The sequence below is a fragment of the Eptatretus burgeri genome, chromosome 18 (assembly GCF_056783735.1).
Source record: "Eptatretus burgeri isolate ZD-2024b chromosome 18, Ebu_testis_v1, whole genome shotgun sequence".
In the NCBI taxonomy this organism is placed as follows: Eukaryota; Metazoa; Chordata; class Myxini; order Myxiniformes; family Myxinidae; genus Eptatretus; species Eptatretus burgeri.
In genome coordinates this window covers 21,045,501-21,073,372 of record NC_140978.1, presented here as the reverse complement: position 1 = coordinate 21,073,372, position 27,872 = coordinate 21,045,501, and the positions used below count along the sequence as shown (strand labels likewise).

Below are 27,872 nucleotides of genomic sequence, written 5' to 3'. Positions count from 1 at the left end.
ATGTTAAAGATCCAAAAGTGTCTTCAGCAAAGGCGAGTTATCTCTCGCAACCTGAACAAATCACAAATTCCTGCCTGAAATCAGCTTCAGCCAAATCTCAGGGCTGGTAAATCGGTTCATGAAAGACATTGGCAAAAAAGGCTGCCCTGGCTGACTTTAGAAGAGCTGTTCAATAGTAGGAGTAGCAGTAGTAGTGGCAGCAGAATCTCCAGTAGACATGATAAAGGTGACGACTCAGAGAAAGTAACATACAGTATATATTCACAGGTACAACAATGGGTTTGAACCATTTAAAAACAACTGGAGTGTAAACTGCATTACTACAGCCTTGAAACAATGATAACGAGAATGGCACTCGGTGGGCTCATAACTCCCACCAGGCTAAATAGTTTACGTTTTTCTCCCACTGATAGGCTGGATCTGCATTCGGACCTTAACCAAAATCAAATCGGGTTGTTATTGTCTCCTACTCAACTCATCCAACAAGTTTTGACACAACCCATCAACAACGTTTTGAAATATCAATATATCATGCTACATATCGTTTTTGGCCCCAATCTCTCAATGGTGAAGAATAACTTTATAAAAATAAGAAATTCTAGTATCCGGATTCAAAACCACCAAAGTTGAATCAATTTGTCCTTGTCACACACCCAACCTGTCGACTAGGCTTCGTCCATAACTTTTTGAGATATTCTGCTCACAAACAAAAAAAACAAGCAAACAAACAGAAGTGAATACATAACCTCCGTCCAGCTTTGGTAGTGGAGGTAACTAGAAAGCATCTCAAAATGCATAGCCCGTCTGTGTCCACTTTGTGCTCAAGCTAAACTTGATGAAAACAGCTTCAAACTAGAAGGGCACTCAGTAGAGCACGAACCTCCACAACACAATGCCTGATCCACGAGAACATATCAGACCCAATACATTTTTGAAATATGATGCTCTATATCGTTTTTAGCCCAATCTCTCAATGGTGAAGAATCACTTTAAGAATTAAATAATTCTCATATCCGGATCCGGATTCGGATCTTTACCAAAATCTAATCAATTTGTCTTTGTCACACACCCAACTTATCCACCAAATTTCGTCCGGATTCATCAACAGCTTTTTTGAGATATCCTGCACACAGACAGACAAAGAAACAAGAAGAAGACGTCGTGCAGAGCACGATACGTGCAAAATCCACGAGAAAAATTCGACCTCAAAAATAACTGGTGGTTGAATTCAATGACCAAATATGCAACTCTACAAATTTCAAGTCAGTCGGATGAAATTTGACAATTTTAGAAAGTCGGCCTATGTTGACCTTTTGCCTATGTTGACCTTTTGCCTATGTTGATCTTTTGACTTCAAAAACAATATGCTTCTTCCTTATGATAATCTCCACCAAGTGGTGAAGTTTCATGAAGATCGGTTTAAAATTGTGACCAGTAGGTGACAGACAAACAGACAAGCCGGTAGGCGGACATGGGTAGTCGCCTACCCAATAGAACCTGACGCGATGGGCCCATTCGATGGGAAATGACCTGAGGATTAAGCACAAGAAAATTCATGATTCTACCTTCAAGGGTTAATGCTGCAGATTGTTTTTTCGTTAAAATACCCCCACATTTAGAGGTCTTTCGGCCGTTGCTAGACAACGGAGGGGTCCATAGCAACGGTTCTTTCTCACACATAACTAGGACATACCATGAATCTACCATACCAGTTTCATGTATATCTGACTCAGTCTCTGAGATATAACGAACTTCGTTTTTTTATTGTTTTCGACCAGGGTTCATTCAAAGTCTATCTTCTCCGACAGTTTTCATAGGATCTGGCTGGAAATTTTTGACAATATGGCTGAATGTACTGTCCACAGTCGCTCGTGGCCCGATTTTTGATTTCGGAAAAAATAAAATTTTTATGATTTTTCAAAAATTTCAAAGTCCCTTTGCTCGGCAACGGTGGTCTCCATAGCAACGGTTCTCATTTGCACACTAGGTCATGGTATGAACCTATCAACCAAGTTTCATCGAAATCGCCATTGTATTAACTGAAATTGCCATTTTAAATCTATCTATAATTCCAGCAATCTCTGTGTGTGCGTCTGTGTGTGTGTGTGTGTGTGTGTGTGACCGCTGTTTCTCGACAACCTCTGGTCCGATCTAATTGAAACTTGCCAGGTATATTGCTGGGGACCTGAGGATGTGCCTTTTCAAGGTTTGATATTAATCGGACAAGTACTTCCCAAGTTATGGCCATTTATTTACCAACCAATGGCAAGACACGTTGTTGCGTGGGCGTGGCCAATGGGGGAGGGAAGCACAGCCACGTTCCCCATTACGGGTTACAACGTACGGGCTTCTGGAGAGCGATGACTTCGTGTATTCTAATAATTTCTCGATTTCTTATGCGCATTTATAGATAAACACAATGGCCCAAGTTATGATCGGTTTCATATTAGACGGTGTATAAATTTCGGGAACATCAGAGTGCTGGTATGCTCCGAACCAGGAAGTAAATTTTTTCTCTCTCTTCTCTTCTCTTTTTGTTTTTCCTTGCCACGACATTGCGAAAAGGTAAAATACGTTGGCGCTAATTGAATAATTGGGTATTAAAAATAAATTGCGAATAATATCGAACTTCCGGGTCACGCACGTACGGGCACGCGAGAGCGAAGAAACGGCCTGTGTGGTTTATTTATTTATTTATTTATTATTATTATTTTTTTTTTACGGGCACGTACTAGTATTGATAATAAGGGAAGAACAAATGTCAACTTTTTTTTTTTCGACTAGATCGACTACCCAACAGACATACAGAATAACAAAATCGACTGACCAATATACTTGAAAAATTTCGTTTTGCATGTAACAAACAGACATAGAGGGGTGAAAACATCACCTCCTTCACCTTCAGTGGCGGAGGTAAATAATTTTATGATAAAAACTCAAATATATATATTTTTTTAATGTTATCATTTGGAGACTCATGCACGCATGCACGCATGCACGCACGCACGCATGCACGCACGCACGCATGCACGCACGCGATTGCAAAACCCAGTCTCCTGTTGCGTGGCGGACAGGCAAATAATAATAAACACGTTTTTCTGTATAAAGACTCCGTTTTAATCGTTGAAGATAAAGAAGGTAAATACAGATTACTGTGTAACGTCAAAGATGCAGGTAAAGGCAGAGAGCGGCATTGTTGCATTTTGATGGAATAAGAAGATAGGATTCAATTGGGAAGTAATGTGGAATGAAGAAGATTAATAATTTCAACGTAAATTAGGGAAGGGAAGGCATTTGTAAGAGACTGCTTGAAATATCTTCCATACCGGCCTTCTCTGAATCACCCCATGATGATTGATTTATGTAATTATCTTTCTTTCTTCCTTTTACGTGAGCTGTTCATATTGAAAGTTAATTTGGTCGCTATTTTGTAATTGTATTAACAGTAAAATATAAGTGAATCAAGACTTTAATGCCTTTTAAGTTTTATGAACTCAAATGGTACGCTCAGTGTGACATCTCAGCTTTTAATTGTGTTTTCCCACAGTGACACGTTTTCTTCAAGGATATTAATAAATTCACAGTGTCTAGTAATGGATGACTGTTGTGCATTTGATTGTATTCTTCATAAAGGATGCTGGAAGACTTAAAATGCAAGAAAAACTACATTCTTCTTTTCCTTGCTTTTAGCTTCAGCCGTTATCTGTTTACATTTTATGTACTCACTCAAAAAGGGGAAAAGAAAAGTGACGAGGGGAATGAGAGTATGATAGAATTGAAGAATGAAAAGCGAATCTATGGGAGAATGGATGGTGGATTAAATTTTGCTATTTGTGCACGGAATATGTATATTGAGCCAAAGTATACTGTCATTGATGCCTGGTGTTGGCTTAATGGTTAGGGTGGTGGGCTTGAGATCGTAGAATCCTGAGTTCAAATCCCCCTTGGCTGTTGAATTAATATCAGGTGGGGTTGACTCTGCCTGTCATCCTTCTGAGATCGGCAAAATGAGTGCCAGCTTGCTGGTATCCTGTGTCGGAGTGGCGACCCATCCAGGATTGTGCCCAAAAGCCAAGGAGACTGTTTGGGCAGAACCAACGCTCTCCATCGAGTATGGTCCCAATGGATGGATGGAAGGAAACTGTCATTTGAAATGAACTGTGTGGCTAGCTTGCTTCTCCCTTAATTTGATCAATGTCCCTTCTCCACTGGATTGAGATGTCACTGCAGATGAGCTATCAATCAGTTGGCTGGAGTTACCTGAGAATTGCGTGTTCATCCACAATGTGAATCAGTATGCCATTGATTATTATATCCCAAACAAATTACCTTAACTTATCCGAGGTGCCCAGAGTCGTTGATGGAGCAGGGGAAGCCTTGCGTTACATCGTCCTCACTGCTGTGGGTTGGATTCCCACGGCTGCTCAGTGGAAATTCTTGCACTTTGTGATGGAGTGGCGACCTGTCCAGAATTGGTTCTTAGCCACAGAATCGTTCACTTGTCGTAAGTGGCCCCATTGCTCTGACAAAGAGAAGACACAAATCCACCACCATGAGGAGAACCATTAAAAGATGCTTTTGTGAGAAAAATGCACTCGGCTGACATAATACATCTACAACAATCTACAAATAGGAAGTTCAACAGTTTAAAAACCATCTGCTCGAATCACTAAAGTGCTCAGTCAAGCACCTATTAGATTTATTTTATTGCAAGGTCAATGCTGTCTACAGTCATCACCAAGATGATGTCACACATTATCCTCCATGGAGGTTCCTCTACGGAGACTCCAAAAAGAGAAGCATGATTGATCGAAGGTTTCCACTTCACCTTTCAACCGGGAGATGGCGAACCTCCACTTTGTCTTCCAGCATTTATTTTCTATCTCCTTGTCATTTTCATCAAATCTCTCCTGATGTTTACGACCCTGTTGAGCAACGACATTTAATTCCATCTCACTGTGAAAGATTCGCCACCAAGGCAAGCCTGTCAAGGTCTGAATACATATATTTTTTCAAGCAGGTGTGAATATTTCTCCTTCTTAAATTGGATGTGTTCAAGTTGTATGTTTGCTTTGATGTGGCTTGACGTCCATTTTTGATTGGTGGTAAGTCCGGTACCTGGCAGGAGACATTACTTTTGTGATCCTGACGTCCTTTCAATCTTCCTGACGCGCCCACAGGTGATCGATTTGGTGTCGCCGTTTTGACCTTGGGTTTATCCGGGCGATTTTCTGCCAAACGCACTTAGTTGTATCAAGCTTGTGTTCAATACAAAGTAATAAAAGAAGGTTGGCTCTATTGTTTAACACACTGACCTCATGATGATATAGCTTGAAGGATTATGATCGAATACATCAGTTTTAGTTCATTTTGAAACAAGTCTGTTTCTTTTTATAAACAGATCCATATTCACTGTAATGGGACATTTTAAAACAACACACTCGATATGGATTTTGGAGCATCCATGGGGAGATAGTTATATGCATTATCCTTCCTAAAGGCAATGGTCTTACAAAGGTTGTTTCCACATTTTGAGGCCCTGACAGGAGGTCCTTTCTTGCCACTGTGCCATGTGATGTCATGCATCAATCACAACTAATGAAATGCTTGTTTACAGTTGCACTTCGATGACATTCCAAAAAATTCAAGGTTCAGCAAACTGTACTGGTGTCTGGCACCCCAAAGACTTCTCAGGTCTTTAACCACATCATGGAGATTTTATGTCTTGAAAGAGCCATGTCTGTTCTTTCTCAAAATCTGTTGCGTGGTTCTCCTCCCTTGTGGGGGTGATATTTTAATGGTTTACACTTTGTAAAGATTGATGTTCAGGATGGGTGATGCCTGCAGTATTTCCACTAAATGATGAAATTCCCCACAGCTGATTTGGGAATGGTTGTCAAAACTAAGATTGTCAAAACTGTCCTGATTTTGGTGCCCAGTCTCACACAGCCGATTAGCATTCCTCTTGGAACTCTGTGAAGTCCTTCTTCTGGCATGTGATGTTCTGAAGCCGGGCAGTGAGACTTCCTTGCATATTTATGCTGTCTGTTCATGGTATTCATGGTTAAAAATATCAGACAAATTTGGGCAACCTTCACGACTGAAAATTATTGATCCCATGACCTTTAATAGGATAGTTCAAATACGAGATGCATTCAGATATGAAAGTCTCCCAATTTATTTCAACAAGCATGTAAGATTTACAAAAATGACACAGACCTCTCCTTCTCAACATGTCCCCGAAGAGGGCAACACACTTTTGGCACCTGTCCATCCATGATGTGAAGGCTGTAGCAAATCATTATTCAGGATGATTGCACAAAACTTTTGAGCTGTTCAAAGTAGCAAAAGCGATTCAAATTCATCAGCTTATAGAAGTGATAAATAATTAAATCCAACTTTGATTTGGATGAGAGGTTGTTGCAACGTGGACTGTCTTTAATTTTTGTAAGCAATCCAAAGTCACTGTGCATAAGGTCTGGGGTTCTTCTTTCATATGCAGCACATGGCTGAAGGTGACATCGTATGCTGGGGGCACAGCTGTGCAGCTAATGCAGCACCCACTATCAGATAGAGCAGGAATTTGGAGTTTTGGCCAGGGTAGTGGCAATAGCTCACCTGTTCTTTACAAAAGACACAGTGGGATCTTTAATGTCCACCAACTAATCCTGGTAGATGGGACACCAAATTTAACGTCCACCCAAGGGACGGCACACACATTGATGTGCCTGCAAAAGTGCCCAGACCAATTGACGAGTGAATATTGTCATAGCCAATCGACTGACCCTAACCCTAATCCAAAGTCTGCAAAACATCAGGATGACAGTTTATAGCTGGGCCAAGATTCAAACCCTGGCTGGATAGCTCAGGCATGAGTGTGCATATCTAAATCTATCCTGCCAGACTTGCAATGTCTGCTGAACCCACTATAATAAATACAGCTTGTGTAGCTGCAGCTATGTCAGCAATATTTACTCTTTGTTTGGTCGCGGCATTGAGATTATGACAATATCGATGATTGTAGTACGGCGCCTTTATCCCACACTTTCCTCACCTCGGGTTTCCTTACCTCTCACAGCGGTGATTACAATATTGGTGATTACGGTGTGGCATCTTTATCACACACTGTCCTCACCTCATGTCACCCCACTTGTCACAGCGCGTCGTTGCATCCACTTTCAGCCGGTGCTCCAGGGACCGCCGTCTGGCCGTCCCCCAGGTAGATGCCTGACCCATCCCCATCTCCTTGAGATGCTGATCAACCAGCTGCAACAAGAAACGTGGTCGGTCCATTGGCCTCCTCCACTCACGAAGCTACCTCGCTGAGAGAATCTGGTGAGCAGGATCAGCATCAGGAAAATGAGCCACATGTCCATACAGCCACAGATGATGCTCACGGACTATGCAGGTAACAAATCAAATTTGAGTCTCTCTCAGCAACCGCTTGTTGGACACAAAGTCTGACCAGCGATAGCCAAGGATTCTCCGAAGAGACCTGATAACCAAAGGAATTAAGTCTCCATCTCAGATACCTGGTCAGAGTCCAAGTCTCACATCCATAGAGCAAGACTGGAAGCACCAAGGACCTGAAGACTCGGACTTTCATCCTCCCACACAGGTACCGGCAGTGCCACACCCCATGATCCAGTGAATCCATGACTCCCCAGGCCCGACCCAGAAGTCTGTTGACCTCTACCTCACAGCCAGCAGAGACATGAATATCACTGCCAAGGTAAGTGAATCTCTCCGTGACCTCAACATCCTCACTATAAACAGGTACAGACAGGACAGCAGCATCCAAGATGTCATTGAAAGCTTGGATCTTAGTTTTGACTCAGGAAACCCAAAATCCCAGTGGCTCCAACTCCTCATTCAACACCACATGGGCCCCCAAAAGGATATCTAGAGTATCTGCTAAGATGACTGCATCATCTGTGAAAATCAAAGTCAGAGATCTTGACATTCCCAAGCGATGCACCAGAGCTTGATCTCTCAGACATCCTCTCCAGAATCCAGTCCATACAAGTGCTGAAAAGTGTGGGGGTCCGTACACGCCCCTGACAAACTCCAGTAACAACTGGAAAAAAGTCAGAGATGGTACCACCACATCTCACAGCACTCTCAGCACTAGAGTATATTTCAGGCATCAGATTGATCAGTATTCTTGGCACCCCACGAAGACCAAGAATCCTCCAGAGGGCATACCGATTCACTGAATGAAACACTTTACAGTGATTAACATAGGCTGCAAGCAGCCCCTGCCGGAACTCTAGTCTGTGTTCAGTGAGAACACAAAGAGCAAGGATACGGTCAATCGTTGACCTCTTTGGTGTAAAGCCTGACTGCTCTGGAAGCTGGTGCTCAAGCAGATGGTGACAAACCCTATCAATAATTATCTGAACAAAGACCTTGACCAGGACTGAGAGTAGCGTCACCCCTCGGTAGTTGTTGCAGTCTTGGCGATCACCCTTCCACTTACAGAGAGGAACAACAAGGCCCCTCTTCCATTCAATTGGGATGATGCCTGTGTTCCAGGCAAAGCACAGAACTGCATGCAACGACATGAGTGCAGCATTTCCACCAGCCTTGAGAAGTTCAGCATGGATGCCACAGATCCGAGGATCTTTACTCCATTTCAACCAGTTCATGCAGCCTGTGTTTCCACATACAAAGGTGGATGACAGTTGATTGGAGGGTCAGCAATTTGGATAGTAACACCCCTGACATCCAATTGGGATAGTAAGACCCCCGACATGACATCCCTGACGGCTGGTGGATCAGCCAGGTACAGCCGCTCAAATAACCAGCACAGCGGGCCTTCAGTTCGGACTCCTCTGCCAAGAGCCCACCACCCTCTGCTATAACTGCAGTACACTGAGGGACGGGTCATTTTAAAAACGTCATTTTAAAACGTCCATGACGTCACAACCGTCAGTCCGATTGACGTCAAATTTGGTGTGTAACCTCCTTGAAGGCAGTCCAACAAAATGGAATGATAAACACTGAAAAATTAAAAAGTTGAAAAAGACGTCATCTTTTGACGTCATTTTGACGCACTTCCGGGGATGTCACGTCCAATCGGAGACTACCATTCTGAAAGCTCATAGTTCACTGAACGTTTTAACATTGGTTTCATGTCAATAGCTCTATTAGATCTGAAGCTATGCCTACAAGTATATTTTGACCTTGAGTGTGACCTTGACCTTGACTACAGAGTTAATTGGCAAAACCTGTACATCAATAAACAGATATTTTGGTACTGATCCTAATGCCTGGATTTGGGAGACTTTGCTTTATAAATTATATAGATATTTGAATGTAAAATATCAGGACATTTTAGCCACAATTGAAAAACGTCATGTTCAAATGTCAATGACGTCATAACGGTCAGTCCGATCAAAGTCAAATTTGGTGTGTGACGTCCTTAAAGTAAGTCCTACAAAATGGTATGATCAAAACTGATGAGATCGAAAATTGAAAATTTACGTCATCTTGTGACGTCATTTAGACGCACTTCCGATGATGTTACGTCAAATCCGTCACTACATATCCGAAAGATATCTCGTCATGGAACAATATGGCGGTGGTTGCATGTCGATAGCTTTATTATGAAGGAAGTTATGCTCAAAAGAGTGTTTTTGACCTTTTCATGACCTTGACCATGACCTTGACCTTTGACCCGATCGCTCCCAAAATCTAATCATATTGTCCTTGGATACACACGAATCATCCCACCAAATTTCATGCAATTCGGTTTAATACTTTCTGAGTTATGCGAATAACAAACAAACACACATATTCACAAATAAATAAATACACAGCGACCAAAACATAACCTTTCGCAGAATGCGAAGGTAATTACACATTTTCTTATGTATGTATGGAGGAGGGAACATAAGCCTTGATTGCTTAAAGTCAATAGTTACATCGGCTTAGTTATAAGACTCGTTATTTGTTTGAATGATCAGATTTCACAACAGATTTCAATACTTATTTAGTCTGGACGGTATCCGATCGTAAAAAGCGAAATAATATTTCGATGATGTACTTTAATTAGCCTGTGAAAGTAGATCATGGAAAATCGTCTCATAAAATGCAGGAAATCGCTCCAAGCTCATTTGAAAACGTATAGTGCTTACAAAAGTGATGTATACGGCGATTCGTAGCTACGATGAACAGGCATTCCATAACATGAGCGAGGAAAGTGAAAAAAAAAACTTTATCGTTAAGAAATCATTGCGGCCTGTTCCAAGTCAAGGCATGGTTGAGCAGGCCAAAAAACATGGCGGCTTCAGATTCCAGCGAGGTTACCCAGGAAACGCCTTAAGACCCCAGACAGCGAGGTGGCCGAGTATCGCCCGATGAAGGATAAAATTAAATATGGTCGTTAATTATCTTCAAAAGGGGCATTTTAATTAACCCAAACACCCAATTTTCACTCTTGCACTTCCTTGGAGTTTTCTTAGTGTGCATGCAAAGTTTCAGGCTGTGAGGTTTTATAGTTTTGGAGTTAAGGAGGAGACACACCGACAAACACCGACACATATACACACACGCACTGCCTTTTATTCGTATAGATTACAGTGTGGCATATTTATCACCTGCTTTCCTCACATCGTGTTACTCACCTCTCACAGGGGTGCTTACAATGTGGGTTATTACAGCGTGGCGCCTTTAACACATGCTTTCCTCACCTCGCGTCTCATCCTGGTGATCACTACGTCGATCACAGTGCTATCTTCTAAATTTTTACGTTTCTTTACCTCCCCGGACACGAAGCAGCTATCTGTGTCCGGTGGGCCGACGTAGTACTCCCGCCGAGAGGGTGGGGAAGGTGCAGCTACAATGGTATATGTGGGATCGGTTCAATGCATCGGTGTTCAAATAATAATGATTGTATCTGAGCAGCCCGATGTGGTGGGGGTATTGTCGTGGTGAAACAAAATCCTGACTGTGCAAGTTCCTGAAGTTTCTTCTGCATGTCTGTCACAAACTGCTTTCCCAACACCTCGTGGTAATTGTTTCCAGCAACACCAGTAACAGCTTTTTCAACATAATTGATGAAAATGATGTCTCGAGTATTTCCAAAAGATGAGCACCATCATCTTAGCCGTTGCCAACGCACGAAACTTATTTGGTTGAGGTTCGTCTCAGTGCTTCCACTATGTTCACTGCTTTGAATGAGAGAAGACAAGAGCAAGGCATTTTTAAGCACGTAAGAGTTAATGAGCATGTCACGACATGTGTAGGCCCATTGAAGGATAGATAGTTCAGGGATATTGCTTGGTGATAAAAGTGACATCGCAGGCTTATTAAATAGTTACTTTTCTTCAAGATTTACAGAAGAACAGTTATCAGAAGTACCAGTAGCTGAGAAAATTTATCTCAGAGGTGATGAAGGGCTTTTAGAGGAGTTCCAGGTCTATTTTGAGCAAGTAACAAAACGGTGAGCAAAGCTTAAACAGAAGATAAAACTCCAGGGCCAGATAATATTGTTACGAAAATGAGAATTCCTGTATAATATTCACCCCTGATACAAAATCTATGATCTTTTCTACCCCCGTTAACCCACCCCATGTCAATCTATTTCCAAGTTTCCAGTTTTTTCTTTGTGAGAATTTGTGGCTGTATCCATCTTGTCTACCCCACCTCTGTCCTCCTTTCACCCTCATTCTTCCTCACATCCATTATTTCTCCAAGTCTCCCTCAATTTTGGCCCTTGTCCCTGCTATTGGTGTGTTTCTCCCCCTCCCCCTCCTCCCCCAACCCCGAACCTCTCTTTCTCCTGCTCCTTTCATTCTGTTATGTCCTGATCTACTCCATGTTCTAGCACCTCGACGAGCCTCGACATTGTGTACAATTTTTTTTAATAGCAATTTAAGGTGTGCTCACATGGATGTACACGTGAGTGAGCGTGCAGATGGGAAAGGGTTCTTTCAAGTACGCTTGGGTTTTGGACAAGTTGAAGGCGGAGAGGGAGCGTGGCATCACCATCGACATTTCCTTGTGGAAATTTGAAACGCAGAAATACTACATCACCATCATTGATGCACCGGGGCACCGAGATTTCATTAAGAACATGATTACCGGCACCTCACAGGTGAGAGGTCTCCAAAGGGTGTTATCCTACCATGGACCACTTTTGGGGCAAAGTTTCCACTGATAAATGCCATGATGGCACAGTGTTAGGTTAATGATCTGAAGGTCTAGTATCTGTGACCCAGAAGTCACAGCATCCAGTGTGGTTTTCAGAATAAAGATGACTAATTTACTCATTTAATGGATGCTTACAATTATGTATGTAATTTACTTTCCTCATCAAGTGATTGGCTGTAGTGAAATTGCTATTTGCTTGTGTGATCTGGTTTTCTGTGTGGTTATCTGAAAGTGTGATTCCCTTGTAGTCCGATTGTCTGATCACATGATTGGCTATACACATTGCTAGATGATTGTGTGATCACCTCGTTGTCTGATCACGTGATTGGCTACACACATTGCTCGAGGATTGTGTGATCACCTCGTTGTCTGATCATGTGATTGGCAACACACATAGCTATACGATTGTGTGATCACCTAGTTGTCTCATAATGTGATTGGCGACACACATAGCTAGATGATTGTGTGATCACCTCGTTGTCTGATCATGTGATTGGCTACACACATAGCTATATGATTGTGTGATCACTGAGTTGTCTGATCATGTGATTGGCCACACACATAGCTATATGATTGTGTGATCACCGAGTTGTCTGATCATGTGATTGGCTACACACAGAGCTATATGATTGTGTGATCACTGAGTTGTCTGATCATGTGATTGGCTACACACAGAGCTATATGATTGTGTGATTGCCTCGTCTGATAGTATGATTGGCTGCACACATAGCTACATGATTGTGTGATTGCCTAGTTGTATGGGTGTCTGATAGTATGATTGGCTACACACATAGTTACATGATTGTGTGATTGCCTAGTCTGATACTATGATTGGCTGCACACATAGCTACATGATTGTGTGATTGCCTAGTTGTATGGGTGTCTGATAGTATGATTGGCTACACACATAGCTACATGATTGTGTGATTACCTAGTTGTATGGGTGTCTGATAGTATGATTGGCTACACACATAACTATATGATTGTGTGATTGCCTAGTCTGATCATGTGATTGGCTCCACACATAGTGATATGATTGTGCGATTGATTAGCTGTGTGGGTGTCTGATTATATGATAAGCTTGTTGTGTGGTCATCTAATGATGTGGCTGGTTAATTGCGTGGCCATTGGTTGTTGTGATTGGCTAGTTGTGTGGTTTCTGAGAGAAGTGATAGGCGAGCTGCATGTTTACCTGATTGTATGATTATTTCGTTTCACTATCCGAGCCTATCGGATTGTGGCTCCTCTACTGTATGTATTTTTGGCTGTTAGGATGGCAAGCGATGCAGTGATGGCAAGTCAACTGTGAGACGGGCCCAGATTAACGAATGCAGACTGCTTGCCCTAGTATAACCCATGCTGTAAAAACCCGAGCAAAGTATTTCTTTTTTCCTCGCAGGCTGACTGTGCTGTACTCATCGTGGCAGCTGGCACGGGTGAGTTTGAAGCTGGGATTTCAAAGAACGGACAAACACGCGAGCATGCGCTCCTGGCCTATACTCTGGGGGTCAAGCAAATGATTGTCGGAATCAATAAGATGGATTCCACCGAGCCGCCGTACAGCCAGAAGCGTTTCGAAGAAATCGTGAGGGAAGTTGGAACATACATCAAGAAAATCGGGTTCAACCCGGCTACTGTCCCCTTTGTGCCAGTTTCTGGGTGGCATGGAGACAACATGCTGGAGGCCAGCCCAAATGTACGTCACAGTTGTTGACGAAGTTGTGTTCTTCATATTCATTATAGAGTGAAATGTATGTGATGTACACATTTCAGTGAGGATTATCCTTCGAGCTGTGTATGATCCACGTACCTCGAAGGATAAAAAAATAATAAGGTACTTGATCAAAAAGTATGGAGCGTTGAAACTGCAGAAAATCAGAGAGTTTATTTATAGGTCTACAGAGCGCAAAGATGATATCTATTGCAGATGGTGAAGTCATTTAGCTGTCACAATTGATAAAACATCACTATTGCAACTTGTTGGAGTTTTCAATTTTGAACAGCTGGTTTTCATCTTATCTCATTGATCTTGTTCGGCCTGTAGGTTCATATAATAAGAGATTTTGACTGGTTCGCTCATTTGTGTCAAAGACATAAATAACACTGGGGATTTTCACTTCCCAGAAATTATTTCCAAAGTTGATCTAACTTAAGTCTTGGACAAATTGTTTTTGATTCGTTAATTACCTCCGCCACCAAAGGTGGATGGAGGTTATGCTTTCACAACTGTCTGTCTGTTTCACTGTTTGTGAACAGGATATCTCAAAAAGTTTTTGGATGGATTCGCACAAAACTTGGTGGTCAGGTTGGGTATGTAACAAGGAAGAATTGATTCGATTTTGGATCCGGATCTGGATCTGAGGGTTAAAGCAATATATAGCACGATATATGAAAAAGTTTTTGACGGGTTCGGAGGAAACTTGGTGGATGAGTTGGTTCGATGACAAGAACAAGCCGATTAAGTTTGAAGGTGCTGTCACACCTTGACGATTTAGCCAGCAATGGCAACGTATAAAAATGTATGTAAAACGTTGGCGTACGCTGAAATTTTGATGTTTTTTTTTTTAAGTTTTGGTCGTATTCATAACGTGTTGGTCATATGCATAACATATTAGTAACGGGCACAGAACGTTTCGTTGTCTTATAGATAACTTATACCAACGAATGATTAGCCTGTTGTCGGCGTTCGCAACCTATGCCCAACGATAGTTTAACTTAGGCATAGCACGCTGCATGTATCGCCGACGAACTCGTGGCATAGGCTGTTAAAAACCTGCCGCTCGCCGATTTAAATCATAACCGCCTGAGAATTGGAACTGTCAACCACGCAGTCACACCTTGGCGATTTAGCCAGCTTATGCCGACCTATGAAAAATTTGCCGAACCAAGCTGGAACATGTCGAATACGGTATGGGTAAGTTGTGTATACGTTAAGAGCACGCTGAAAAACGATGAAGTACGCTGTCATATTTCGTGGTACATTTAATACATTGTGAAATTTCAAGCATGCTGAAAATTTTACGACATACTCGCCGTATGACTCACATGTTCCGCTACGCTGGGAATAAGTTGTAGGCACGATATGCGATTGTTGACACACATCGACACAAGTTCCTTGTAAGTTACTCATAAGTCGAAACACGTCGAGGTAATGTTTAGCATACCCGAAACTTATTTTCTCCGTCAAGGCACATTTTCTTTTTTTTCTCCTTGGCTGCGTGAAGGCACGTGACGAAATGTCTGGTTTTTGTTGTTGTTTTTTTCATTATTTGTTTTTTTTTAGTCTATGACGAATTTTAAAATATATTCGGACATTTGCTTTTAAGTTTCGACGTCGACATGACGATATCCTCAAGCAGAAAATATTCACAGAGGAGGAACTAAGAATAAGACATGAGCAAACTGAAGAGGCAATCGGACGTGACATAACGGCACGTGACGAAATATCGGAAGTTATTGTTGTTTTTTTTTTTAAACGCTGCCAATACGCCATTATACGGTAGCTGTAAATTTGAAACATGTTCAGTAAGTTAGGTGGTCGTCCGGAAGACGTCAATCAAATATGTCTACATACGTCAATATGCGTTGGAGGTACGTTACACATAGGTTCAAAGCACATTACTCATAGGTTAGAAATAAGTTTTGGGTATGCTAAGCATTACCTCGACGTGTTTCAACTTATGAGTAACTTACAAGTAACGTGTGTCGACATGTGTCAACGATCGCTCATGATTCAAGTAGCTTTGGTCCCGTGATAAATGGGCAGAAAACTGCCCTGTGGATGATATGTACCATCAAACATGACTGAGGCGTACATCATCGTCCATGGTGGAATGTAAGAGTAACTGTTTCATTCATTTCGACTTTCGACATAAGTGCCTACAACTTATGGCCAGCGTAGCGGAACGTGTGAGTCATACACCGGCATACGTCGTAAAATTTCAAGCATGCTAAAATTTGAGGGCAACCGCAAAGTACAACGATGAAAGCCAGCGTACTATGACGTATGGTTGTGTTTTTCAGCGTGCTCTTAACGTATGCAAACTTACCCATAACGTATTCGACGTGTGCCAGCGTTTTAGACAAATTTTTCATAAGTCGGCATACGCTGGCTAAATCGTCAAGGTGTGGCAGCGCCTTTAGTTCAGGTGCGAATCCAGATCCTGCTTATTAGTGGGATACAAAACGTAAACTAATCAGCCTGGCAGAGGTATGCACGATACTGCGTGCCCTTCTAGTTTATATATTGTTTTATATCGCATTAACAAGGTTTTTTGTTCGGCCATTTTGCTCATGTTTGGTCATTAATCATGTGATTTCATGTCGACATTATTTTGGTGTCATGTTCGTCTGAAAAACTTTTTTAAACCATTGGACAAACCTCCTGCCTTTTGGAAATCTGAATTAGCCAACTTTTCTTAACCCATCAGGTTTGCTCTGAAACTGACATAACAAGACGTGCGACGAGTAAAATTATTGGGTATGGCGAAAGGAAGTCCTCCACCTCTCACAACCAGATTGAATATTCATGGGGCCATCCCAGCGGTTATAGGCTAGAAAAAGGGCCTGGATTGGCCTGTTTAGATAGCTCATGGTCATGATGACAGCTCACTATGCTGTGATCCAGGTTCAAATCCCATATGTTGTGTTGATTTGCCCATTGTCTCTTAATGTTTACTGGAGTTCATATAAAAGTACCTTGGTATCTCCTAATGTCGTTGCTGTTGGTGTGTGTGTGTGTGTGTGTGTGTGTGTGTGTGTGTGTGTGTGTGTGTGTGTGTGTGTGTGTGTGTGTGTGCACGCAAGCTCCGCAATGAGCCTTGGATCGTTGCTCAAATTAAATCTGAGGCAGCTGGTGCACCCATAGCTCGATTTACAATAACTGATGCAGTAATCAAATCAAATAAAACAAGATACACTTGTTGTTGACTTGGGGTGAAAATGGACAAATGATTCAAGTAGCTTTGGTCCCGTGATAAATGGGCAGAAAACTGCCCTGTGGATGATATGTACCATCAAACATGACTGAGGCGTACATCATCGTCCATGGTGGAATGGAAGAGTAACTGTTTCACTCATACAGCGCTCAGAGCACAGTAAAGTTGGCGGGAGTGATAATTAAGGAAGGGGCCTTTAGGCCTGTCTGCTATTTTTATGTTTCTTAGCCTCGGCTCGGCTTTGTACCTGTGCAGATGACCTGGTTCAAGGGCTGGAAGGTCGAGCGTAAGGAAGGGAACGCATCTGGAATGTCACTGCTGGATGCACTGGACATCATCCTCCCACCAAAGCGTCCCACCGAAAAGGCTCTCCGCCTTCCCTTACAGGATGTTTACAAAATTGGAGGTGGGAAAACACTGTGCACACACAGCACGGTCAAGTGAATCGAAAATGCACCTTCCTGACATGTGGAAAGTGCTCAGAACATGAGGCTACACTTACTTCTCAAACGACTTTATTTTCTAACTTCAACAACCTGCCAATAAGTTTTTGTTTGTAAGAAAAGATTTTGTTGAAATTTAGAAAAGTATTCTTGAAACAAGAATACATGAGAAATTTTTTTCTAGCCACAATTTTCTTATTTTAAGTAAATGTTTTCACTCTAAGAAAATTATTTTTGGCAGTGCTCGACCCGCATGATGCGGTGTACTTGGTACGGTGGCTTCTCATGCTCAAAAGTTTTGTACATCCTTTCTGTGCTTCACATCCTACATTCTTTACTCACAATCTATCCTTCCTTAAAGCAGAGAACTAGCTCTTGTCTCATTCTGAGAGGAGGGAGAGAACATGTAAGATTTATGTGTCACAATATTATGGCCTCATGTACACATTTAAGAGTTGGATTTTCAGTACATTTTTGTTTTTTTAATCATGCCATTCTATACCATAAGTGATGGAATTTATTCTTTAGATATATTTGTTGGATCTGTCATCATTACAACCTTTTCTTAATATTTATTTTTGTATACAGTAATTACCTCCGCTAACGAAGGTGGATGGAAGTTATGTTTCCACCCCTGTCTGTCTGTTTGAACAGGATATCTTAAAAAAAAAAATTGTGGATGGATTCAGACGAAATTTGGTGGACAAGTTTGGAGAATGACACGTACGAATTGATTCGATTTTAGTGAAGATCCAGATCCGGATACGAGAATTATTTAATTTTTGAAGTGATTATTCACCATTGAGAGATAGGACCAAAAACGAATATGGCACGACGTCTCAAAAAGTTGTGGACGGATTCGGATGAAACTGTGGACAGGTTTGGTGTGTGATAAGGAAGAATTGATTCAATTCCGGTGAAGATCCGGATGTGGATTAGGATCCCAGAAAATTTTCAAGTGATTCTTCACAATTGAGCGATCGGGCCAAAAAAAGATATACAACACAATATCTCAAAAAGTTTTGGACAGATTTGGATGATACTTGGTGCACTGCTTGTGTTTGTGCAAAGGACAAATTGATTCGATTTTGAATAAGGTCCGAATGCAGATCCAGCCTATCAGTGGGATACATAATGTAAACTGCTCACTGCTCAGCCTGGCAAAGGTACGTCCTCTACCGAGTGCCGTTTTAGTTCGCACTGCAGACGTCCGATAACTTAATTATTACACGGTCACCTGATGCGTCATGTGATCACAAAAATTTGTATTCATTGCATGCTCGAAGGTTATGGGATTTTGCTCAACAGTCACATTGGTTCGCTTCACAGTGAGCTTCATATGCTTGCATCATGTGCTTAAAATATTTGATGGACGCTTTAGTGATATCGAAGAACTATACTGTCGTCCTTTTTCCTTTTTGTCACCAGGCATTGGAACCGTTCCTGTGGGCCGTGTGGAAACGGGCATCCTGAAACCTGGGGTGGTGGTGACCTTTGCTCCAGTGAACATCACAACAGAAGTGAAGTCAGTGGAAATGCACCATGAAGCCTTGCAGGAAGCACTTCCTGGCGACAACGTCGGATTCAATATAAAAAACGTGTCCGTGAAGGACATACGCCGGGGAAATGTCGCAGGAGAGAGCAAGAATGATCCTCCAAAGCAGGCTGCAAGCTACACAGCACAGGTGAGAACCAGTGGGCCATCTTGGACATTGTGTTGCCAGTGATTCTCATCTTTAAACATCATGGTCAGAACTGTGAAAGATGGACAGTACAAACCTGCTGGGTGGGAATGCTAGGATTTCTCCTGCATGATAAACGCTTATGACGTCAATTCTTAATTATCATTGCGGTTCTGCTTCAAATATATAATTGCGTGCACATCACTCAACAAATGCTGGTCATGTTAATTGTGCGACAAAAAAAAAGCAACATTTCAGTGTGGATCATCACACATTGTACAATAAGTCCTGTAACAGTTGACTCAAGTGGAAGACGTGAGACAATGGGTACCTTTCAGGGAGCAGTTTTGTCCTTTGATCACGCCTCGGAGTCGGAACCACCCATGACAAGCTTGATAAGTATACATCTCCAAATAGGTTGTTAGCACTTGAAGGGGCTCTGGTACAAATCCAGCATAACGGTACCGTGATTATTAGTACTTTTCACGATCATCTTGAAGGAAAGGCTACTTGATGCACAAAGCTTACACTATGAATGCAAAAGCTCTCCAATAAGGTTATGCTATTCATGCATTCGTATATACGTATATAACGCTGCTGAATCATTGTTGAGCTTGCATAACTTAAAGTCGTAAACAAGGATCACAAGTTTAAAAAACGTGAATGAAGAGCAACATTGACTGCATTGTTTTTCTAAACAAGCAGATCGCAGAGGAACTCACACAAAGCCTTCGTCAAAATTCTCTACCTGGTAAAACCACCACGATTGTTGACGATCATTGAGGTGTTTTATATGTTGGGTGGTCGAAATGTCTGAGAAGGAAGTGTCCAATGAAACATATTAGTCGTTACTTCAATGCTCTCAAACCATCAATCCATGGATGAATCAATCATGTTAAAAAATACAATCCTTCCAAGGGGCCCTCAGAGATTGTCCCCTCAGCGCTTGCTTGAAATTAAAAGGTCTTGGAATCGATGCCATGGTAGTGATATTTCAGGTTTCGGAACAAATGATAATCACTTAAGGGTTGCGCTTGTGCTGTAAAGTGTTTAGCTCAGTTACTCAAATGAGTTTAAAACTTGATAGGCCAGTGATAAAGGCCTCGCAGCTGCTTGTACTGTCACTTCTGGGTGAAAATCCTATTAACAGTCGTCACGCCACAGCGGTTGCGGCAGTCTTCCGGAACTACCATCTTTGTGAGAGTACGTTGGGGCTAATTTTCGATTTGGCGACGATTTGCCTAATCTTTTTTTTGCCTAATTTTTTTACACTTCCATGACCTAATCTGTTGAACTCTCTCATACATTAATATTAACAACAAAAACGATCTTATATTGCTTCATCTTCCTCTCTCACACATGTGGTACTCTTTACTGTTTCACAATGCACTACTCTTCTGCTATTTTAACAGACTGCTCTCATTTCGACCTCTCCTTCATTCCTTGCCTAAAAAATCCAACTATTACAGCGCTTCTTCTCTCCATGCTCTGAATTCGCCTTCATTGCATCCATCACGAATTGTGTTAAATCGTATCTCTGACCTAAAACTTTTAAAAACCACAGTTTGCCATGGATGCTCGCTTTCCATCAACCATTCTTTTTTTCCAACTTCAGTGCCAACTCTTCCACCTCACCCCTCACTCTCACTCTCAAAGCAACCATCCCACTCTTCTCCCTCCAAGCCTCCCTCTCACCTCTTTCAAAAATTCCCCCTCACCTTTCTCCCACCTTTAATCCCCCTCACTCTTCCTTCTCTAAGTTGCCCCCCCTCTCATCCACCAACCTGCCTCCCTCCACTGCCCTCTCACCTCCATCTCTTCACTCCACCTCCTCAAATCCTCAACTGCCATCTTCCTTGTCTCTTGTCCCCCCTCTCTCACAGCACCACAGAGCCTTTTCTCCTCCTCATTCGGCCCCCTCCCCTCGCTATTCTGCAATACCCCACACTCCTTCAGCAACCCTCCTTACCTCCCCCTCGTCCCTCGTCCGACCCTCCCCCGCCCCCTCCACCTCCTGCACCAAAGCCTCCTCCCCTACCTCTTCATTAAAAGTGTGGACCTCAAATATCCGGGGCCTTCGCTCAAACCTTTCAGATCTTTCCATGCAGGTTGCCACTGACAAACCAGACATTATCTGCCTAACAGAAACTTTCCTCTCCCAAGACGTGTCTGACTCCCAAGTATCTCTCCCTGGTTACTCCCTCTTACGGTATGACAGACCTGAGCCTCGTCCTGGTGGAGGTGTTGCTCTCTTCATCAAAGACTCTATTCCTCACTCTCCCTGCACTGCTCTCACTCCCCCACACCCCCAGGAATACCTCTGGCTTCGGCTTCCCCTCCACTCCCACCTCATGTTTATATGTGTACTGTACCGTCCACCGAACTGTGATGACTCCATCTACACCTCACTCTCCGAAAACATGGACCTTCTTCTATCTTCTCATCCAAACTCTCTCTTCCTCTTATGTGGCGACTTCAATTGTCATCACGCCAGTTGGCTAGGTGTGGGTACCTCTCTCACCTGCCATGGGACATCAGCAAAAGCTTTCTGTGACTCATTGGGACTGACTCAATCGGTCAACTTCCCGACCCGGATCTCAACCAATGGTACTCCATCTCTTCTGGATCTGATTTTGACAAATTTCCCTGACAATATCTGCTGCTCTTCCTTCGCTCCCATTGGTTCTTCTGACCACGTCCTTATTAAAGTGGACATCTCTCTGGCTGTTATCAGAGAACCACCTCACCGCCGCCGAGTCTGGCATTTCACTCAAGCCGACTGGCAGGGTCTCCGAGCAGCCATCAAACTTACAGACTGGTCTCCTATCACTACTTTCTCAAACATCAACTCATCCTGGGAATTCTTTCAAAGAAACTTGCTCTCCCTCATGCACAGATTTATCCCCTCTCGTGTTCAGTTGTCTTACCCTTCCTCCCGCCCTTGGTTTACTGAAGCTTGTGGCGAGGCAGTTGTCCTGAAACAACTTGCCTTTGCCTCATGGAAAGCAAACCCAACTGAGGGCAATCTCAGTTCTTTCCACAAAGCTCGGAACAAGTGTGTAGCTACCCTCAGGAGAGCCAGAAAACAACATCTTTCTCATCTCAAGTCTGAACTCTCAAACCTCTCTCCCTCCTCAAAATCCTGGTGGCGTTTAATCAAATCTGTTTCTGGTGTATGTTCCCCCTCCATCCCCTCCCTTACCTCAAATGGCCGCACTGCTGATTCCACACGTGATAAAGCTGAATGTCTAAACTCGGTGTTTGCAGCTAAATCTTGTGTCCCAAACCCATCACTATCTCTACCCACTTTACCCAGTCGCACCCAACTGTCCCTGGACTCTGTGTCCTTTTCTCCTGACAAGGTGGAGAGCTTGCTTTCAAACCTCGAGTCAGATTCTGCAACCGGTCCAGACGGCATCAGCCCACGTGTCCTCAAAGCCTGCTCTTCTGCTCTTGCTCACCCTCTCTCTGTTCTATTCACCCTCTCATTTTCCCAAGGTCATCTGCCATCTGCTTGGAAATCTGCTAACATCACTGCCCTGCATAAAAAGGTGCAAAACAGATCCCTGTAACTATAGACCAATCAGCCTTCTCCCAATCATCAGCAAGGTTATGGAATCCATCATCGCTTCAGACATGAAATCCTTCCTCTTCTCCAATGGCTTGATTTCCAATCATCAATTTGGTTTCAGACCAGGTCACTCTACCCTAGATATGCTGCTACTGCTCTCCCATCAATGGATGGAGGTCCTCAATGCCAGACAGGAAATCCGAGCCGTATCCCTGGACATATCACGTGCTTTTGACACAGTCTGGCACCCTGCCCTACTCACCAAACTCTCTGCCCATGGTATTCAAGGCCATCTCCACTCATGGCTCGCAGACTTCCTCTCCTGTCGCAGTCAACGTGTGGCCCTAAATGGAGTTCTTTCATCCCCTCTTCCTGTGCAGGCTGGAGTTCCTCAAGGTAGCGTTCTGGGCCCTGTTCTTTTCTCTGGTTTTCATCAATGATCTCTCGGACTCTCTGGAAAATCCTCTATTTCTCTTTGCCGATGACTCAACCCTCTGCCGTACCATCTGTCATCCCTCAGACCGGCAAGCAGCAGCTTCTTCGCTCACTGCAGATCTGGATAAAATCACAAACTGGTCCAACACGTGGAACATGTCTTTCAATCCAGACAAATCTCACACTCTCACTATGTCTCTTCGAAAGGACCGTTTACAAAACCCCCCATCCACTTTCTCAACAATCCTCTGGAAGAAGTCTTTTCTTTCAAGCTTCTGGGTCTCACTATCTGCCATGACCTTTCCTGGGAAAGTCACATTTCCAACCTTGCCTCAAAAGCCAGTCGCCGACTGGGAATCCTCCGTCGTGCAAAGTCCTTCCTCGGCCCTCTTGAGCTCCTGACCACTTACAAAGCTTTTGTCCGTAGCCTGATGGAGTACTGCTCTCCCTCTGGGCTGGTGCTCCTGCCTCCCACCTTTCTCGACTTCACGCTGTCGAAACCAGGGCTTTTAAGATCATCGGCATCTCCCGCAATGTGAAGCTGAGTCTTTGGGCCTCTCACTCAATCACCGCAGGTTGGTCGGTGGTCTTTCTGTCTTCTACCGACTCCTCTCCAGCTTTGCCCCCTGCTCTCTCTGCGATTTGTCCCAACCACATTTCCACAGGGCGCTCAAGGTCCGCCAACAACCCCCTTCTGGTAAAACTACCAAAATCACGAATCACTGCTCATCTTCACTCTTTCATTCCTCTTTTTTCCTGCCTTTGGAATAAACTTCCTCACTCTATTCTTTCCCATTCTTCCCTTCAGGCTTTCAAAACAGCTGTTCACCACCACCTCTTATCTTCCCCCATCCAAATCCTCGATCTTTTCTACCCCCGATAATCCACCCAAGCCCACTTCCTTCAATTCTCCTGCTTTCCTTCCTGAAAGTCCCTTTAATGTCCATCTTGCCCTCGCCATGTTCCCCGTCCCATCCCCATCCCACTCCCTTCCACAGTTCACCTAATGTGTCTGTTCCCCACTGTTTTGTCCCTTCCACTCCCGCCCCTCTTGTCTCATGCCTCCTTGCTGTGAGTTGTGTGTTAGCTCTCATACGAGCCTCGACCAAGGTATACAAAAAAAAAAAAAAAAAAAAAAAAAAAAAAAAAAAAAAAAAAAAAATCATGTTAAAAAATACAATCCTTCCAAGGGGCCCTCAGAGATTGTCCCCTCAGCGCTTGCTTGAAATTAAAAGGTCTTGGAATCGATGCCATGGTAGTGATATTTCAGGTTTCGGAACAAATGATAATCACTTAAGGGTTGCGCTTGTGCTGTAAAGTGTTTAGCTCAGTTACTCAAATGAGTTTAAAACTTGATAGGCCAGTGATAAAGGCCTCGCAGCTGCTTGTACTGTCACTTCTGGGTGAAAATCCTATTAACAGTCGTCACGCCACAGCGGTTGCGGCAGTCTTCCGGAACTACCATCTTTGTGAGAGTACGTTGGGGCTAATTTTCGATTTGGCGACGATTTGCCTGTCGGTGTTAAAGATTCCATGATACTCCTTTTCTAGGTCATCATTTGAAGGTCGCCTACCTAATTTGTTTGTAGAATTAGCAAGCGTATCTAATCCGTCTCGTCTTATTATCCCCACGCTTTTTGAGAAAAAAAAAAACGGCTCCGTCTGTCTGTCCGTCACGCTATCTCCTCCTAAACGGTTATGCGGAACTTCTCCAAATTTGGTAGTTATGATCGCCACATGGCAAGAAGGTGCAAGAGAAGTATCATTTTTGGCCACGCCCCCTGGGTAGAGTCAAAAGGTCAAACACCAAAAAATGTAACGATGGACACGTTTTTGAATGAAACTTTGTATCTGCAATCAATATTGGAGGACGCATGATAAATGTCACGATTTTTTTGGGGATTTGACCTACCGGTTCATGTCCCATGGGGTGGGGACTTTGGTCAAAACTGGGGAAAAAAATTGAACTCAAAATTTGATATTTGGTCATAACCTAGTGGAACTTTTTGCCATCTTTCAACTTTACTTTCCGCGGGAAGCATGGGGGTTTGCGGTGGCGTGCCTTCGACTACGCTCTCGTTGGCATTTTCTGGAGATGTTATTTCTTCGCAACACCTTCAGGTCATGCCTGGTGTTGGCTTAACGGTCAAGGTGACTGGTTTAAGATCTTAGGGTCTTGAGTTCAAGCCCCTATCAACACCAGGTGGGTTGACTTGGCCTACCATCCTTCCAAGGTTGGCAAAATGAGTACCATGTTACTGCTAACAGGGGGCATTGAATCAGCAGCACTGCTGTGCCACCAGAAAATGATGGAGACAAGCAGCCATAGGCTGCATACGAATAAATAAATAAATAACCTTCAGGTCCTCTCCATTGATCCTGGAAGTGATTGTCTTAAAAATAATGTGTATATGCTGGTTATTGTGTTAATGAAGGAAGTCATTCATGAACCATGTGCATTTATGTTTTGAATTACAGGGGTAGTTCAACGTTGACGGAACAGCTGAATCTTGAATTATTTTGGTGATGTGAAGGAAGAATCTCTGTATTCCATGCTTACTGCTTTGAATGTGTGAAATGATGGACTGAGGTCTCAGTAGACGTTAAAGCAATTTTTTCCGCACCATGAGGAGAGTTTTGCAGCGGGGGGGGGGGGGGGGGAGACAGCAAGAGAACGATAGAACGAACTACACTAGTTAACATTCTTCTTGAATTGTGGAAGGTTATATAATGAGGGAAAGCATGAGACTGGCAGAGAGTTTCAGAGTAGAGCAGCATGAGGAAAGGAGTTGGAATAGTATGAAACAGTGTTGGCCTCAGGGATAGATATCGTATAATGGGATGAATAAGTTAGAAAAACGTGTGGAATGTCTGAAGGTACGCTCAGGAGACAAAGGGTGACTTCAGAGCACCTTCCAAGAGAATATCTGCACAAGAGACTTCAAGTTTTCCAGAACACTCGATGGAAAGAGGTTCAAATGATGATGCCAAGTCATGCTCTAACCCGATTGACAGGACATTGCCAAATCCTGTCAAGGAGAGAAAGATGACAAGCAGGTGCACCAACCCAGATATGGGAACAATATTCCATCAGAGGCTATTTAGTGGCTGCCTCCTTCTTCTTCTTCGTCTTTAATAAATCTTCCTTGCTCAAGTAGGAGCTCAGTTGCAATGGCACAGAAATTAGCTTTTGATAAAACATGAGATCCTGTGTTAAGGAACTTGCACAAACCTTATTGAATCTCAATTGACAATAAATGAGTTTCCACACTTCGAACACCGACATCCAATTCTTCTGCAATTTCACGTATAGTAAATCCTGTAATTCTCCAAGCTGTTGAACGTGTTTAACGTTTTCTTGAGTGACAGAGTTGGTTGTGTGTGAGAATGCTCAAGATTGCTCAGTAATTCGCAGCCATTTTGGGGCTCATTTCACCATTTAAACTCACAGCTGTCTGCCCAGATTGGTGATGAACGTGAAGGATATACAGCATCAAATTGTGCAGATTGTCTCTGACTTTCAGCTGCTTTGATGTTCTTCTTCACAAGGAACTTCGTTCCACAACATACGTGATCGTTTTCCACCATCTTGCTTTGAGAGTCAGAATGCTTTGACGAGAGTCGATGTCACTTCCTGGAAACTTGTTCATGATATGGTGCTCCATCCTTGGTCCAGCAAATCACAGATATGACTGTGATATATATATATATATATATATATATATATATATATATATATATATATATATATATATATATATATATATATATATATATATATATATATATATTCTAGTAGGACATCGACGGGCTTTCATAGTGAAGCAAGATTTCGGGCGTGAACCCTTCAAAGCAAGAGAGAGGGCCAAAACGTGCTCTACCTCTCTCGCTTTGAAAACGAGGCACACCTGAAATGTCGCTTCACCTTCTTTCCAATGATGGTTAACATACCTCTCTCAACACATGATTGAGTAAAAAATATTTTACCACCAATGTGGACCGACTCTAGTCCTTTTCCCATTGACAGGAACTGTCTATATAGCCCAGGGTCGGCTAAAATCATGAAAATCCTAAAGGGGTCTCAAGTACATATAACCAGTTCTCCACTACATACATTGCGTCACATCACAAGCATATTCGAACAGGAGTCAAGTAGAGTTTGGACCACAGGTAGCATCATTTCGGTGTGGCAGGGTTAGGGGATGTGGAGCAACAATACCACTAATGCAGTGCCCCCTGTAAGAGATGATAGGGATGTTGAATATGTTCAGGGTGCTGGCCATAACTCACCTACTCTTTGTGAAAGACACTGTGGGATCTTCAATCCAACGACTGGTGCTGGCAGACTGGTCCTCTGGTTTGAGGTCCTTCCGATGGATGACACATGGATTGGTGCATTGCCATGCATGCCAAACATCAGAGTGACAGTTTTTATTGGTAGATTGGGAATCAAACCTGGACTAAACTGCTCAAACGTAAGTGCGCCCCCAAAGCATGGTATTAAAGAGGATGCGTTAAGAGTGGAATGTTTGAAACCTGCTAACCTACACTCAAGAATAATGGCTCAGCCAGAGCCAGTCGAGTCACAGCTCAACATGATTGGTGTACCAGGTCAGTGGAAAACATGGCTTTAACAGCATCGCAAATG

At 43.0% G+C, this 27,872-nt stretch overlaps 2 protein-coding genes across 2 annotated transcripts in view; one reads left to right on the top strand and one right to left on the bottom strand.

The window, feature by feature from the left end:
• The window catches only part of LOC147008703 (uncharacterized), a 71,275-nt gene extending 66,787 nt beyond the window's left edge, over nucleotides 1–4,488 (bottom strand). The window contains exon 1 of the mRNA XM_085864274.1: nucleotides 4,330–4,488. The gene's annotated coding sequence lies outside the window, so the exon portion shown is untranslated. The remainder of the gene's footprint in view (nucleotides 1–4,329) is intronic.
• The window catches only part of LOC147008702 (elongation factor 1-alpha 2), a 64,046-nt gene that overhangs the window by 15,337 nt on the left and 20,837 nt on the right, over nucleotides 1–27,872 (top strand). Inside the window, exons 3-6 of the mRNA XM_085864272.1 lie at nucleotides 11,921–12,100; nucleotides 13,556–13,852; nucleotides 17,349–17,499; nucleotides 18,965–19,221. Coding sequence (XP_085720398.1) covers nucleotides 11,921–12,100; nucleotides 13,556–13,852; nucleotides 17,349–17,499; nucleotides 18,965–19,221 — 885 coding nt within the window. The remainder of the gene's footprint in view (nucleotides 1–11,920; nucleotides 12,101–13,555; nucleotides 13,853–17,348; nucleotides 17,500–18,964; nucleotides 19,222–27,872) is intronic.